Source organism: Leuciscus leuciscus (assembly GCF_965113295.1).
Source record: "Leuciscus leuciscus genome assembly, chromosome: 12".
Taxonomy (NCBI): domain Eukaryota; kingdom Metazoa; phylum Chordata; class Actinopteri; order Cypriniformes; family Leuciscidae; genus Leuciscus; species Leuciscus leuciscus.
The window spans coordinates 17,648,868-17,662,697 of NC_138736.1; the positions used below are offsets into that span (position 1 = coordinate 17,648,868).

General features: G+C 38.5%; 1 protein-coding gene across 1 annotated transcript in view; it reads left to right on the forward strand.

Moving 5' to 3' along the window:
• The window catches only part of arid1ab (AT-rich interactive domain 1Ab), an 87,902-nt gene that overhangs the window by 24,856 nt on the left and 49,216 nt on the right, over positions 1–13,830 (forward strand). Inside the window, exon 2 of the mRNA XM_082186679.1 lies at positions 9,780–9,992. Within this exon, the coding sequence (XP_082042805.1) occupies positions 9,780–9,992 (213 nt within the window). The remainder of the gene's footprint in view (positions 1–9,779; positions 9,993–13,830) is intronic.

Genomic DNA, 13,830 nt, shown 5'->3' on the forward strand with positions numbered 1-13,830 from the left:
AAAAAGTTGTGCGCATGTTCAGTCCACACACAGCGTGGTCATGGCGAGCGTTATGAACCGCAGAGAGCGTGACGCCTCATTCGCGCCGCAAAACCTCCAGACGTGCGTAAACGCGTCTTTACATTGACTTCACATTGAAATCACTCACGCCAGACGCTCTATTCGCGTTTGGTGTGAACGCAGCATGGGTGACGGCGAGAGAGAGAGAGAAAGAGTGCCTGCGAGTGCGAGCGAGCAAGGTAATACGTTGTCAAATATGTTTAAACTTAAATGAACTACACAAGTAGTTATGTATCTTTGTATTAATTTGTCCTCTTATTGACATAGGCCTAATGCGCGTCATTGACAAAATGCGCAACCAGATGTTCGAATATGTGTTTTTAAGAGGGAATATTCGAACGTCATTTTTGAGCAATTTTGACAGCCCTATATGACAGTGGAAACACATAAAGCATTGGTCCATGTTTAAAGGAAGGAGATGCCTTTTTATGTTGCACTTTAAGTTGTTTTTCATTAATTGTTAAAAAGAAGATATTATGCCTTGTGCACTAAGTTGATTTTATATATTTTAATTTAACAATTTAAAAGTGTTAATAAAAAAATAAAATAAAATTTTGCTGATCCGAAAAATGATCCGATCCGTGACTCTGATCCGAGAAACGATCCGAACCGTGAGTTTTTTGATCCGTTGCACCCCTACTCTCCATTAATCAACTTGAGCAGACACTAGAAGCATCCGCTGCGGCCCATCACTCGTCCATCTGAAATAACATTTAAAAAAAAAAAAATCTCCTGTTCTTGTTTCTTGCTCATATTGATAGAAGAAAAAGTGCCCAGATTTACTTCAGCTTCTGGAGGAGCAGTGCCGATTAAAGATTTGCTGTGGTCACAGCTGTTACCACTTCAACTGTCCTGCTCATAGACTGTAAAGAAAGATGGACGACGCCCCTTCGCTCTCTTCCATTGATGAGAACTGAAGCCGCCAGTGTCCCGATATGGCGCTGACATATTGGAACTTGAGTCTGCGCAGTAGCGATTTCGGGACCAGACCTGCGCAGTAGTGAGCAGGAAGTAAAGCCGCGAAATCAACGCTCCGCCCTCACTCTCGCAGAATGCTCTCAGGGAGAGTGCATTCTGCACACTTTTTAAAAAATGTATTGCAGTATGACAAGAGGCTTGATAAAATAAAGTAAATACAATCTCCTCAGTCCTCCGAAGATCCCGAAAAAAATGTCCGTTGGTGCTTCAGTGACTACTTCGCTCAGAGAACCTGTCACAATCACAGCTGTCAATCATGAAGTTACACCACTTCATGATTGACTCTAACTAAAAACGTAACTAACTAAAAACCAACTTATTTTTGAAACAGACACTTGAACTTACATCAGCGTGATAAAAACGACAGCAAATGAAAGAAACCACCTTTGGAAAAAAGATATTTGAAGTGTATTTAATTGTTTAGTTGGTCTCACGTCCCGTTGAATAACATGGGGAGGCGGGGCTTATGACCTATACTAGGACCAGTCACCGGGGGGCGATCGAGACGTTTTGGCTTCACTTTTCAGGGCTTGTGCGGCACGCTTGGTCCTGCCTTGTCTCTCTGTGCCTTTACTGGTCCTAGTGATCTTTGAAAAGTATAGCCTAGTCCAAGACAAAGAATAGCTGAATTTATAAAAATGACCCTGTTCAAAAGTTTATGTACCCTTGATTCTTAATACTGTGTCGTAACCTGGATGATCCTGGATTTTTGTTTTGTGATGGTTGTTCTTGAGTCCCTTGTTTGTCCTGAGCAGTTAAGTTGCCCAAAGTTCTTTAGAAAAATCCTCCAGGTACTGAAAATTCTTTAGTTTTCCAGCATCTTTTGCATATTTGAACCTTTTCCAGCAGTGATTTGTATGATTTTGAGATCCATCTTTACACACTGAGGACAATTGGGGGACTCAAACACAACTATTAAAAAAGGTTCAAACATTCACTGATGCTCCAGAAGGAAACACAATGCATTAAGAGGAGTCTGACAACAGCCGGTATGCTCCACACGGAGATCTGATCTCACCATCATCGAGTCCATCTGGGATTACATGAAGAAACAGAAAAAACTGAGATGGACTAAATCCAGAAGAACTGGGGTAATGTTTTCAAGATGCTTGAAGAAACATTCCTGCAAAGCTACAGTACGGTGTTTAAAAATGCTGTAAAGTGAGGATGCTTTCAAAAAAATATAATGTCATAAATGGATTTTATTTATCAATTAACTTCTATTAACTAAATCAAATCAATATTTGAGTGACCATCCTTTGCGTTTAAGACAGTTTTTGTCCAGGTACGCTTGCAAGTTTTTCAGGTAGCTTTGCAAGGAAGCTTTGTTCAAGTGTCTTGGAGCCGTTGCCCACAGTTCTGGATTTAGTCTGTTTTTTTCTGTTTCTTCATGTAATCCCAGATGGACTCTGATGGTGTGGTCAGATCTCCGTGTGGAGCATATCACTTTTGTCAGACTCCTTGTGCATACAGAGGTCTCACTGGATTATTGTAATTAGCCTATATTACAATTAATTGCAAAATAAATGTTTGTAAATGTAAACTGATACCGACTAGGGATGAGTCACGATTTTCGAATATTTGATTAGTTGATTTAATTGTAGAATATAAAATAGGTTGGGCGATTATTGTAAAAAAATAAATAAATCCCTGTGTTTTCGGTGCTAATGCGGTGGTGACACGTTCATTTAACCAGAGGGTGACACTAATAATGAACAAAAAAACTGTCAATCAACTATCAGACAACAGAGGAAGAACACATTAGTCTCACACCAGAGCATGTGATCAGAGTGGTAATATTTCCTCCAGAGCGGAGAGCGCCTTTCTGAAGATTACGCTCCGCTCGCTCAGTCCTGCTCGAGCAAAATTATCGTTTCATGGTGGGAATGGAGCACTGAGCACCGCTCGCTCAACCCAGAATGTCCTAATTACTGACTAAAGTTTTTTTTCTAGTTGTTTAGTAGTTGTTCATTTAAGCCATTAGTCTAATCGCATATTTATATTAATTTAATTACTTAAATATATACTGGAGAGAGAATACTAAACCATAATGAGCATTTATGTAATAACTATATAGAGCCTATTCCGCACTCAAGCGCACGCATAAAACTTGCCACAAAGAACCGGCAAAAGCAATGACTGTGAATGTCAAATATAGCGAGGAGACATTTTAATTTTTTATTAATAAACTAGTGTTTTCTGTGTCAGTGTCGGACTCGGCTGCAAAGATGAAGTTGACGATGCTGACTCGCAATCTTCGCAGTATTGTGAACACGCTTATAGAGAGAAATGCACATTTCATACAGATTACATAAGCAGAGAGTTGTCCTTTTTTTTTTTATTGTTTTGTTTAAAAGTAGACATTTCAAGTATGTATGTATGTGTATATCATGTGAGACGAGCTCCAGTTCACGTGCAAAGTGATCACGCTGGCGCCTCCATGTCCCGATTATATTGTCTGCTATATTTGCTTATTTATTAAATCCAGGCAATTGGTTAATGAAACATTGATTAGAATTAAGATACAATTTATACAAAACAAATTTCACTTTAAAGAAAGGCTTTCTACTAAACAAAACTTAATGAAGTGGTCAGAATCATGTCTGACCCACTCCATATGTCTCCCGATATAGTGCGCATCTTATGATCTTACTCATGCCGTTCACTTTTCATATAATCAACATAGATGAAACCAAAAAAAACACATTATTTAAACAAATATGAAACTATGTAAGTTTTCTTTAATTGATACAACACGTAGACTATAGTAGGCCTACTGTATTGGAGCAGGATGTGAGTGAACGCCATTTTACTGGTGAGCATATGGGGGAGGGGTGCGTTTTTATATTAATCGAATAATTCCCAGCGATCCTCAAATTATTTTTGCTTGAAATGCCCATCCCTAATACTGACACACTACAAGCAAAAGATATAAATAACTGGCGTAACCATATTTTTTGTGAAGATACTAACACTTAGCCTAAGACTTTTGTACAGTACTAGGCTTGCTACAATAGTCGGTGTTGATGGTGTTCAGAAGCAACACCGGTTACATCACTTTCCCACCATGGCACCGCCACCCACCGTCTATTTTTATTTATTTGTTTATTTATTTTTAAATATAAAATCATTAAGTTCAGTTAGAGAACAGACACCATTAAACTGAAAGTGTCTGCTTAATAAAGAGTGAGCCGAACGAGAATCGCAGCACAGATCAGCAGCAGGAGTCAGATATAATTTATCATGAGACTGAGGAACTGACTGACAAGGTGACGGCGGAATATTTGGTGACAAAGCGAAATGTAAAAGCAGAACAGAGGGAGGATTTTCAGTTCGTTCCTATAGAAAAACGCTCGCTCTTTTCTGCTCGCGCGTGGACATGTTTATTTTGCCTTTTAAATTAGCGATTTAAAAGCCCCCGCAGGTGTTACCGTGTTGTCACTCGTCGATTAACCGGTGGGAAAATATCCTCACCGTCACATCCCTAATATATATTTTAAAAAGGGTGAAACGATACACGTATTCGTGTTGAACCGTTCAGTACGAGGCTTTCGGTTTGGTACGCATTACAAACAGAACGATTCGTTGGACCATTTTTCCTGCCAGTGCGACCAAAATTTTGTTAGCAGTCGCGCTGCCACACGGACCATTTATCCATTCGGCTCAAAGTCCAAATGGCAGCACAATAGAGTCTAGTCACAAGAGCAGATGCGTTTACTCTGATCGTTCTCGGTCACGAGATCCAGTGAGAAGCGTTTGAGTTCAGCGAAGAACACCAATATCTCAGTGATTTAAACTAGCCTGGCTAACGTCAGACCTCTTTCTCTTTGAGATTTGGTCTGGGAACCACATGTTCATTTTCTCGTATTTGAGGCGTGGTTTACGAATGCCCAGAGCCGTTTATTGGGCGCTACAAATGTCTATCAAATATGCCTGTACGTAGCTCATAGCCAATCGTTTCAATTATACCAGATGACGTATGTAGAGCGACAGATATTCTACGAAGAAGACGACGATGGGTCAGAGATTTATGTGTACACCAGAGTCCTGCACGGGTCCGATTTTGTAAATCCGCACCCGCCCGTACCCGCAGTGCTTAAAACCGCACCCGACCTGTTTTCCGACAGCAGCACTAATTAAAATCTGCACCCGACCCGCTTAAAATAGAACCGACGCTCGACCCGCACCCGAAATAAAATCAGTTTAGACTATCACATTATTGACACACTTACAAAAATGTTTATTGCCAGGTCATACAGAAGTTATTACACGACAATTAACACAAGGAGAACATGAAGTAACATGGCTAACGTTACCACAAAACTGAGTAGCCTTATAACATTTTACAAATCGAACAGTCGCGGCTACAACACTATATGCCACGCAATTTCGTCTAGCCTACATCTGACCATTTTGGGTTCAAACACGCCCTGCACACCACACATTCTTAACAGTGTTAAATATGAAAAATACCGTTCGATAGAACTGCTTTGTTACCACAGTTTCTGCGTGCTTCCTCAGGGATGAAGTTCCACATTTGCGGCTATCCAACACGAAAATGTTTGCAGCAAAGCCTTTCACAATATTTTCTTCCGATAACTCCAAATTTCTCCCACACACTGGACTTGATTTTTGATGACGTATTGTCGACAACTTTACCATCTCCACTTGCTATTCTTTTCTTCAACTCCTCAGCATCCATCTCGACGACTGCAAGCAGATTGCGCGCGCGGTTATGATACATTTTTAAAAGTGAAAGTAGCCTAGGTAACGTTATAGGTCCTGGGAGGGCGTGGCGCGTCGGCACAAATAAACTGATGTGGATTTTAAATTATTTTATCAACTTGAAATACAGGCATATTTTTGTAGATGTGTTCCTAAAAATATGCATATATTTTTACGTCTGTCATGTTGGATCCATAGATATAAACAAACTGCTTCGGTGTGTCGCATAGATGTCGTCATCGTCTTGTTGCTCCCTCCCCGTTCTGTGATTGGTTCCCTAGCTGAGGTGAAAATCTGGTCCATGGAATCCATGCTGACTAGCAGCATGAATAAAATCGCGCTGCGCTCAAGGCAGCATGGGGAAACCCAGGCTAGATTTAAACCAGTTTAAAGGCAGATGAAACAGCACTGACAAACAGGAGAAACAATGTGCGCAACGATACAGTCAGAAGACTTTTCCGTCTACAAATTCCCATCATTTACCATGGATTTACTGTAACGTTAGCCTAGTAATATTAACTGCACCATGAAATGTGTGATATACATTTTGAATTGTATTATATTATTAATGTAGACTGTATTAAAGGACTAATGTAATTTAATTATAGTATTTAATAATGTATTTAAGCTACTGTTTTTCATTCAAATACCATATAAACCATAGTTACATTTTGCCATGATAGTGAGGTGCTATAGGCAATGCCTGGTTTTATGTGTGCTTATGATCTAAATGCATGATACTGGATGACCAATGGTTAATTTTAGGGCTGTACTCAACCAAAGAAAATCTTGGTCGACTGAAGTCCTGAAATTTTCGACAAAAAATTGACAAAAATCGACAAAAAAAAACAAAACAAAAAAAACGTTAAATTAATTAGGTGCGCACTGTGCGCAGTACTTGGTAGCCTTGTTGTCCGCCTAAATGAATTATAAATAAACAAAAAACTAGTAGGCTATTTGCAATATATTAAATCGTTTTTGACCTAATTATTTTGCACTGAAATGAGTCTGACACTCGAGTCTGTCGGCTCTGACAGTGTTGCATCACGTGCACCTGCGCAATATCATAGCTTATGATTTCCGAAAATACGGTAGTACTATGTTGTCAACTAGTGATATCATCACAAGAACTGTTGAGGAATATGTAACATAATTTAGACAATTATTTTTGTCATATATTATAATAATAAGTTATAACTGTCAGTCTGTCAGACACTATCATTTCACCGTGCATGTCCTCGCACCGAGCGAGGCTGAACATGAGCTCAGCTTCGCAGCTGAGACACGAATAGACTATTAACTTAAAGCTTTTACTCTTAATAAACGCAAAAGGCACGTCCACTTTAATAAAAAAAGAATATTTATTAAACAAACCAGATCAAGAGCAGAAACGAAATAAAGTGCATAACTGAAAAATAAAGCATCCTATGCTAAAAACTAACACAACCAACAGCACAGTGCAATTAATTGCGCATTAGGCTCCAAATAAAAAATAAAAAAGTTAGGTTCTAACACTAAAACATTGAAATATGCAAATTCTGATATGTTCATATAGCCTACTCAAAACAGACAGGGCAAGCTAACGCAGACAAGTGAGCTTACCACTTTTAGATATGTCATGTTTGTCGTCGAGCTGTGGAAAACTGTTGCTTGCAAACTTTGCATTCGACCTTTTTCCTGTTATCAATTTTAACAAAATGCTGCCACACTATCGATTTCTTTTTTGTTGACATGTTAGAAGAGGACTGACTATTAAACGCTCTCACAATTAAATAAATAATATTCAGCATCAAACGCGCTCTCTTGGGTTGGGCTAATCCAAAAAAGGTGAAAACAAGGGGGGTGTTCTGAAGACAGACTGTTACAGTGAAACAAGGGTACTCTGAAAACACCCCCATTAGCAGTTAGTGCTTTCCACCTGATGAAATGAGCGCGCCTCAGCGCGGCAAAACTGATGAAATAAAGGCGGCAAAACTGATGAAATGAACGCGCGTATCGACCAATTAATCGACTAATCGACTGGGACAGTACAGCCCTAGTTAATTTTAACAAAACTCAAACAGTCAGAATATTACATTTTACCAAATAAAAATGAGGTTGTTAAAAAAAAAAATTCAGATGTTACTGTTTTTGTTAATGAACAAATTTAACAGTAAATCTGCATCCTAACCCGAGCTAATACTACTGTCAACTCACTGTCAAATATGCGTTTCGAGACAAAACATGTAATATTAATATTGCAGCCTGCACTGCAAACTGTGCTGAAGATACGTGTAATCAAAGTCAGGCAACACAAACCTGTTTCAAGACTTGAAACAATATCCCCCATTAGCACATGCAGAAACTAAGAAATACATTTTCCAATAAAGATATTTATTTTGTTAAGGAAAAATGACAAATGTTTGAATGTTCTACCTCAGATTTGTGAAATGTTCACCTGTTTGGCAAGTGTTTGTCATGATATGTTCTGACAATAAAGAGTACGCTCTGGTTTCTACAACTTTCACTTAGGACCAAAAATCTGCCTTTAAACTTGAAAGAAATAAAGATTTGACATTTATTGTGATAATTATCGATATCGACTGATATAAAACAATTATCGTGATTTTTTTTTTTTTTGGCCATATCGCCCAGCCCTACTGTTACACCCCTTATTTATTTATTTATTTATTTATTTATTTATTTTGTGTGTGTATATTATGTTTGTATGTTTGTGTGTCTCATGTTTCATTTACCTCACTGTCATCAGTGAGCTTCTGTCAGGCAAACGTCGGCATTAATTTGCCTAGTTCAGCATGTTGAATCGGCGTCGGGTCATCAGTGAGAGAGTTTGCTCTGATTCAGTTTAGCGAGTCAGTGCACGAGAATAAAAGCAAAAGTGATGAAAGACTGCACAGACAGAAGGCAGTTCTAATTTTACGTAATCTTGCCTGAGCATTCCAAAATTTAATAGTTTCATAACGAGCTGCCTGGAATTTAGAAAGTAATTGGTAATTAAAATGGCAGGCAAGTGCTGGTTTGTTTACTTTTTTAATATCTACAGTCCTAGTTTCGGTTGCCCTTTTTGATTGATGAATATATGATACCTGCTGCAGGCGTGAGAACGCACATGCTAGTTGGCCGTTTTCTTTTGTTTCTGCGGTGTGTTCAAGCATTGTTTTGCTTTTAGTCCTAGACGCAGCCGCCGCGAAGCGACAACCCAGCCGGCTTTCGTTGCCACCAGTTCTTTGACGTAGGCTTGTCACATCCTTAACATGAACAATGTGTTTTTGTTCTTTCTGATTCAGATTTTACATTACTATTCAGTTCATTTGAGAACACTTAAAAGCAAGTGCTGCCTTTTTACAAGTAGAAAAAAGATGGGCAGTTCATTGCCAATTTCAGTTGATGATCTCAGTTTCTGCCTAGAAGTGGAAGTGTCCCTGTCATCTTTCCCTAATTCCCAAGCACTATATTCTTGTAGTACCAGATACTTTATTCTTTATCTCTCTCTGTCCTGTGAGCTGGTGTTCGGGTCACCCTTCAGTCATCATACACATTTGTTTCCTCTTGTCTGTTTTCAAAGGGAAGTTCAGTGTTCATCCAGTCTCCAGCCGCTGACACTCAGGATGGCCTGGCAGATAGAACCGCTGCTTTCATTCTCTCATTCATTCCGCGCCAATTTCCCCTGCCTTCATTGGCACTGTTTTTGAAGCGTACAGATCTATTTTTGATTTTGGGTGGTGTCCCTTCGCTATGCTCTAGCTAATACTGTTGTGACATTGTGATTGTTTTCATTCTTAACAGTGGAAACAAGCCTCTCTTGATATTGATCACCATTGACTTCATTTTAACCAGAGATGCTTAAGTGAATGCTTCAGAAAATTAATGATCCAAGTGCTTGGCGTGCAGCTGGATCAATCGTGTAAGGAAGCTGAATTGTACCACAATAATTTCACTTCCTGTATGGCACCAGCAGATTTTGAACTCTGCAGCTGAATTATTAGCTCTTACCTTTATTTTTTTATTTTTTTCAGCCTCCCGTCCCCATGGACCAGGTGGGAAAAATTCGAGGGCAACACTACGGTGCTGGAAACCCCTACTCTCAGCAGCAGGGACCTTCCCCTGGCTCCCAACAGGGTCCTCCTTACCCAGGACAAGGTTATGGACCCCCGGGACCCCAGAGATATCCTATGGGCATGCAGGGCCGCACTCCTGGGAGCATGAGCGGAATGCAATACGGACAACAGGTCAGCTTAATGTATTTATGTTGTGGTGTTTTGTGTCATTTTGATGTATTACATAGCTTTGAGATGTTTTCCTGCCAGGTAAAATAGTCAGTTGTATGGCAACTATAGAACACGGTGCTCAACGCTACAGATTTTTTATCTGGACCCGCCACGGAAAAGTAATAAATAAAATACTGACGAACAGGAGAAACACTCTGCAACAATACAGTCAGAAGGCTTTTCAATCTACAAATCATCATTTAACATGGATTTACTGTAGTAACACTAACTGCACCATGGTATTGTGATTTTTTTTTTACTATATTATTAATGTAGACATGTTTTAAATGAGTAATATAATTACTGTATTTTTTGTGATTTTTAAGCTATAGCGTTTGTGCATTTATTCTAAATGTATTTAGGCTACTGTTTTTAATACAAATACCATAGCAACCATATATTTAGATTTTACCATGGTAGTGAGGGGCTATATGCATGGTTTTAACGGTGGTTATCATCTAAATGCATGTTACTATGGAAGACCAATGGTTAATTTTAAGAAAACTCTGAATATTTAAATTTGACCATATAAAAAGTAGGTTTTAATTTATTTTTTTTTACAGATGTTACTGTTTTTGTTAATGAACTTAAATGTACATCAGCATCTTAACTCAAGCTACTGTCGAATGTGCATTTCTAAGATATAAAACATGTAAAATTAATATTGCAGCCTGCACTGCAAACTGTGCTGAAGATGTCATCAAAGTCAGGCAACACAAACCTGTGTCATGATTTAAAACAATATCAACCACATGTAGAAACTAAGAATTGTTTTTCTATTAAGATATTTATTGTAAGGAAAAAAGACTGGAAAAGTGCAAAGAAAAACGTGAAGTGCTTGTCATGTTCTGACAATAAAGAGTAGGCTAGTTTAAAACCACTATTATTGGTCTGGTTTCTACAGCTTTCACTTAGAAGCAAAAATCTGCTTTTAAAGATTTGACATGCATCGTGATAATTATCAATATCGACTGATATTAAAGATTTCATTGTGATAAAATGTTTTGCCCATATTGCCCATCCCGACAGGTATCATTGTATATTAAATAAGGTTATAACACCAACAGGGTGGGAATTATGTAATTTTAGGGGCAAGGCCATTTGGCCTCCACCTTTTCTTTTTTTGGGGGGGGCACCAAGGCCATATGACAGGGCACAAAGGCCATTGAGTACAATTCGATGGTTTTCCCATTCAGATTGATACCATAACATCCTAATTTGGAATAAGACATGGATTATGACTTTTTTTTATATAAAAAAAAAAAAAATTATGAGAGAGAGAGAGAGAGAGCGCGCGCCATTACATCCAGAAGGTATACACCCTCACACAACAATAGAAACAACATAAATGCCAATAAAAGCATTCAGAAACAACACAAATGCCAATAAAAGCATTCAAAATATTCATTCAGTCCTCTATATCATGTGAGAATGTGAGTTATTAATTATGATTATCAAAGTTTACATTCAATATAGGCTATAAACAAATTTTGTGTAAACATGTTATAATTTGCCTATATATATATACATACATATACATATACATATACATATATATATATATATATATATATATATATATATATATATATATATATATATATATATATATATATATAACATAAATTGTAAGAATATGACTAATAGTAAAGACTAGTACTAATAAATAAACATTAGGCCTATGCTAAAGTTATTAAATAGCAGTCCCAAACTAGTTTTTGTTAATACAATGTTGGTATGAGCCACTACAGTCATTTAAAAATATAAAAAATAACACAAAGAAAAAATAGTGGCATTTTGGGGTTAATATGGAAAGGACAGTTACCATGGTGAATACACAATATTAACAATAACTGTTAATGAAACATGGAAACTGCTGGTAAATAGAATAGAATGAAAATCATACCTGCATTACTTTTATTTCGTGTAATTTACAACGTAACGGCGTTGCATGCTCGTAGTTTCTTTTGCACTTGATCAGTGAGGCGATACAGCGCGCGCGCCGTCGCATTTGCGCGTGCAATTGAGGAGTGTGCGCTACGAGTACAGGATAACGGCTGACAGGACAAGAAAGTCAGTTTTTCTGAGGTGAAAAACTTTTATCTCAGCGTACACTTATGTCACTGCCTGGTAGTTCCTATTGTGCTGGGTTTTCTGAAGTAGTCATGATTCGCCTCTCATAACATATGCTCTAAACACGCACGCAGAGTGAAAAAGGAGGCGCGGGGAGCAAGGATCACAGCGCAAATTTTTTTATATCGATATATCGCCCAGCCCTACACTGCACCTGTGCGAATCCACAAACTAATTGAAGTTCAGAGACTACTTGGGTGGCTCGCTGTAATTCAAAGCAAGCCCACTATGCCGCACTGGCGCTTTATACATGGAATTTGGACAGGGCCAGGGCACACAGGCCACTGTGGCCGTACAATGATTTTTTTTTCACGGGGCATGAAGGCCAAAGTGTAGGGCAACGGCAGCCATGGCCGCGTGGCCGCGGTATAATTCTCAATTGTAATTTCGATACCACAGCAAAAACTGCTAGCCTAACAAACACAAATTATTAAACCTCACGACACTTAAAAAATAAATCAAATTGCAATAGCACAAGTAAATACAATAAAGCACTATTTATTTTATTTGTTTTTCACATACAAAATTGCACTTTCTATTTAATTTAATAGACATATAAAATAATAATTTCTCAGGGGGTTGGTAAAGAGACCCTTCCATCACTCTTCTGCAGCACTTGCTTGTGCATTACTACGTCACGTAATATAGACTGCACTTTAAAACAATTTTCTGATTTTTGTTTCGGCACATCCAGTACCCCGGTATAGCGATTTTAACTGAGGGTGACAAGGAACGCAAAATCTTTGTGTGGGGCACCCAAAAGTATGCAGCTAAAATACTCAATTTATGGATTTTACAAAATATGATTCATAATTGCGGGAGCTAATTCACATTCACAAGTTTGTCGAATTAGTTTTGACACCATATTATCTCCATACTGTAGAATTCAGGTGGTTCTGGTCTAACCATTCGGTTTATTAACATAGTGGGCAGACCTTTAAGTCTGCTGCCAAATTTATTTCCAGGGTCTCAGCTTGAACCTGAAGGCTTCTGACAGTCCTAAGACGTTCTTGATCATAGCAGCATGAGCTCATGAGTCTTTTCATCTGCACTTTCAAAGAAGGTTGTCATGAGGTCACAGTGAGCCTCGGGTTTGTCACATGGGGATTTCCTTGCACTGCTGTATTTATGTATGTGGCACTCTTCAAGTGTCTGCCTTTCTTCATCCTGTTGTCTGTGCACTTGTGCTAGGTGCCCCATTGTGCTTGTGTTGAGTAAGCAGATGCACTGGAGTGCCATCCATTTGTAGACTGGCGTAGAACATGCTCCTCAGGTTGTTTTTTATTAAACCTTCCTGTCAGAGGTGTTTTTCTTCCCCATTTTTATATTTCCTTTTTTCCTTGAGAGAGAAAGTGCCCAGCTTGTCACCATCAGGCTTTTGTCACACATTACATTCACCAGCAAGGTCAAATTTTTTTGTAGGCTGACTGAAAGTAATGAAATTCAAGCATTTCCCTGAAAGCCCATGTATGCCCCGGTCGTTCAAATGGATAAGAGCTCTGTAGAAAACACTGACCTCAGTCTTAGTGAAACCTAAAATGTATTTTTGCTGCCATTGTGAGCCTTTTGAAAAAAGTAGAATGAGAACACATCTCACAATGCAACTCACATTAACTGCTATTTTGCACAGTTGCTTGCCAAGTTGATTCTCATAATTCAGGGCTCC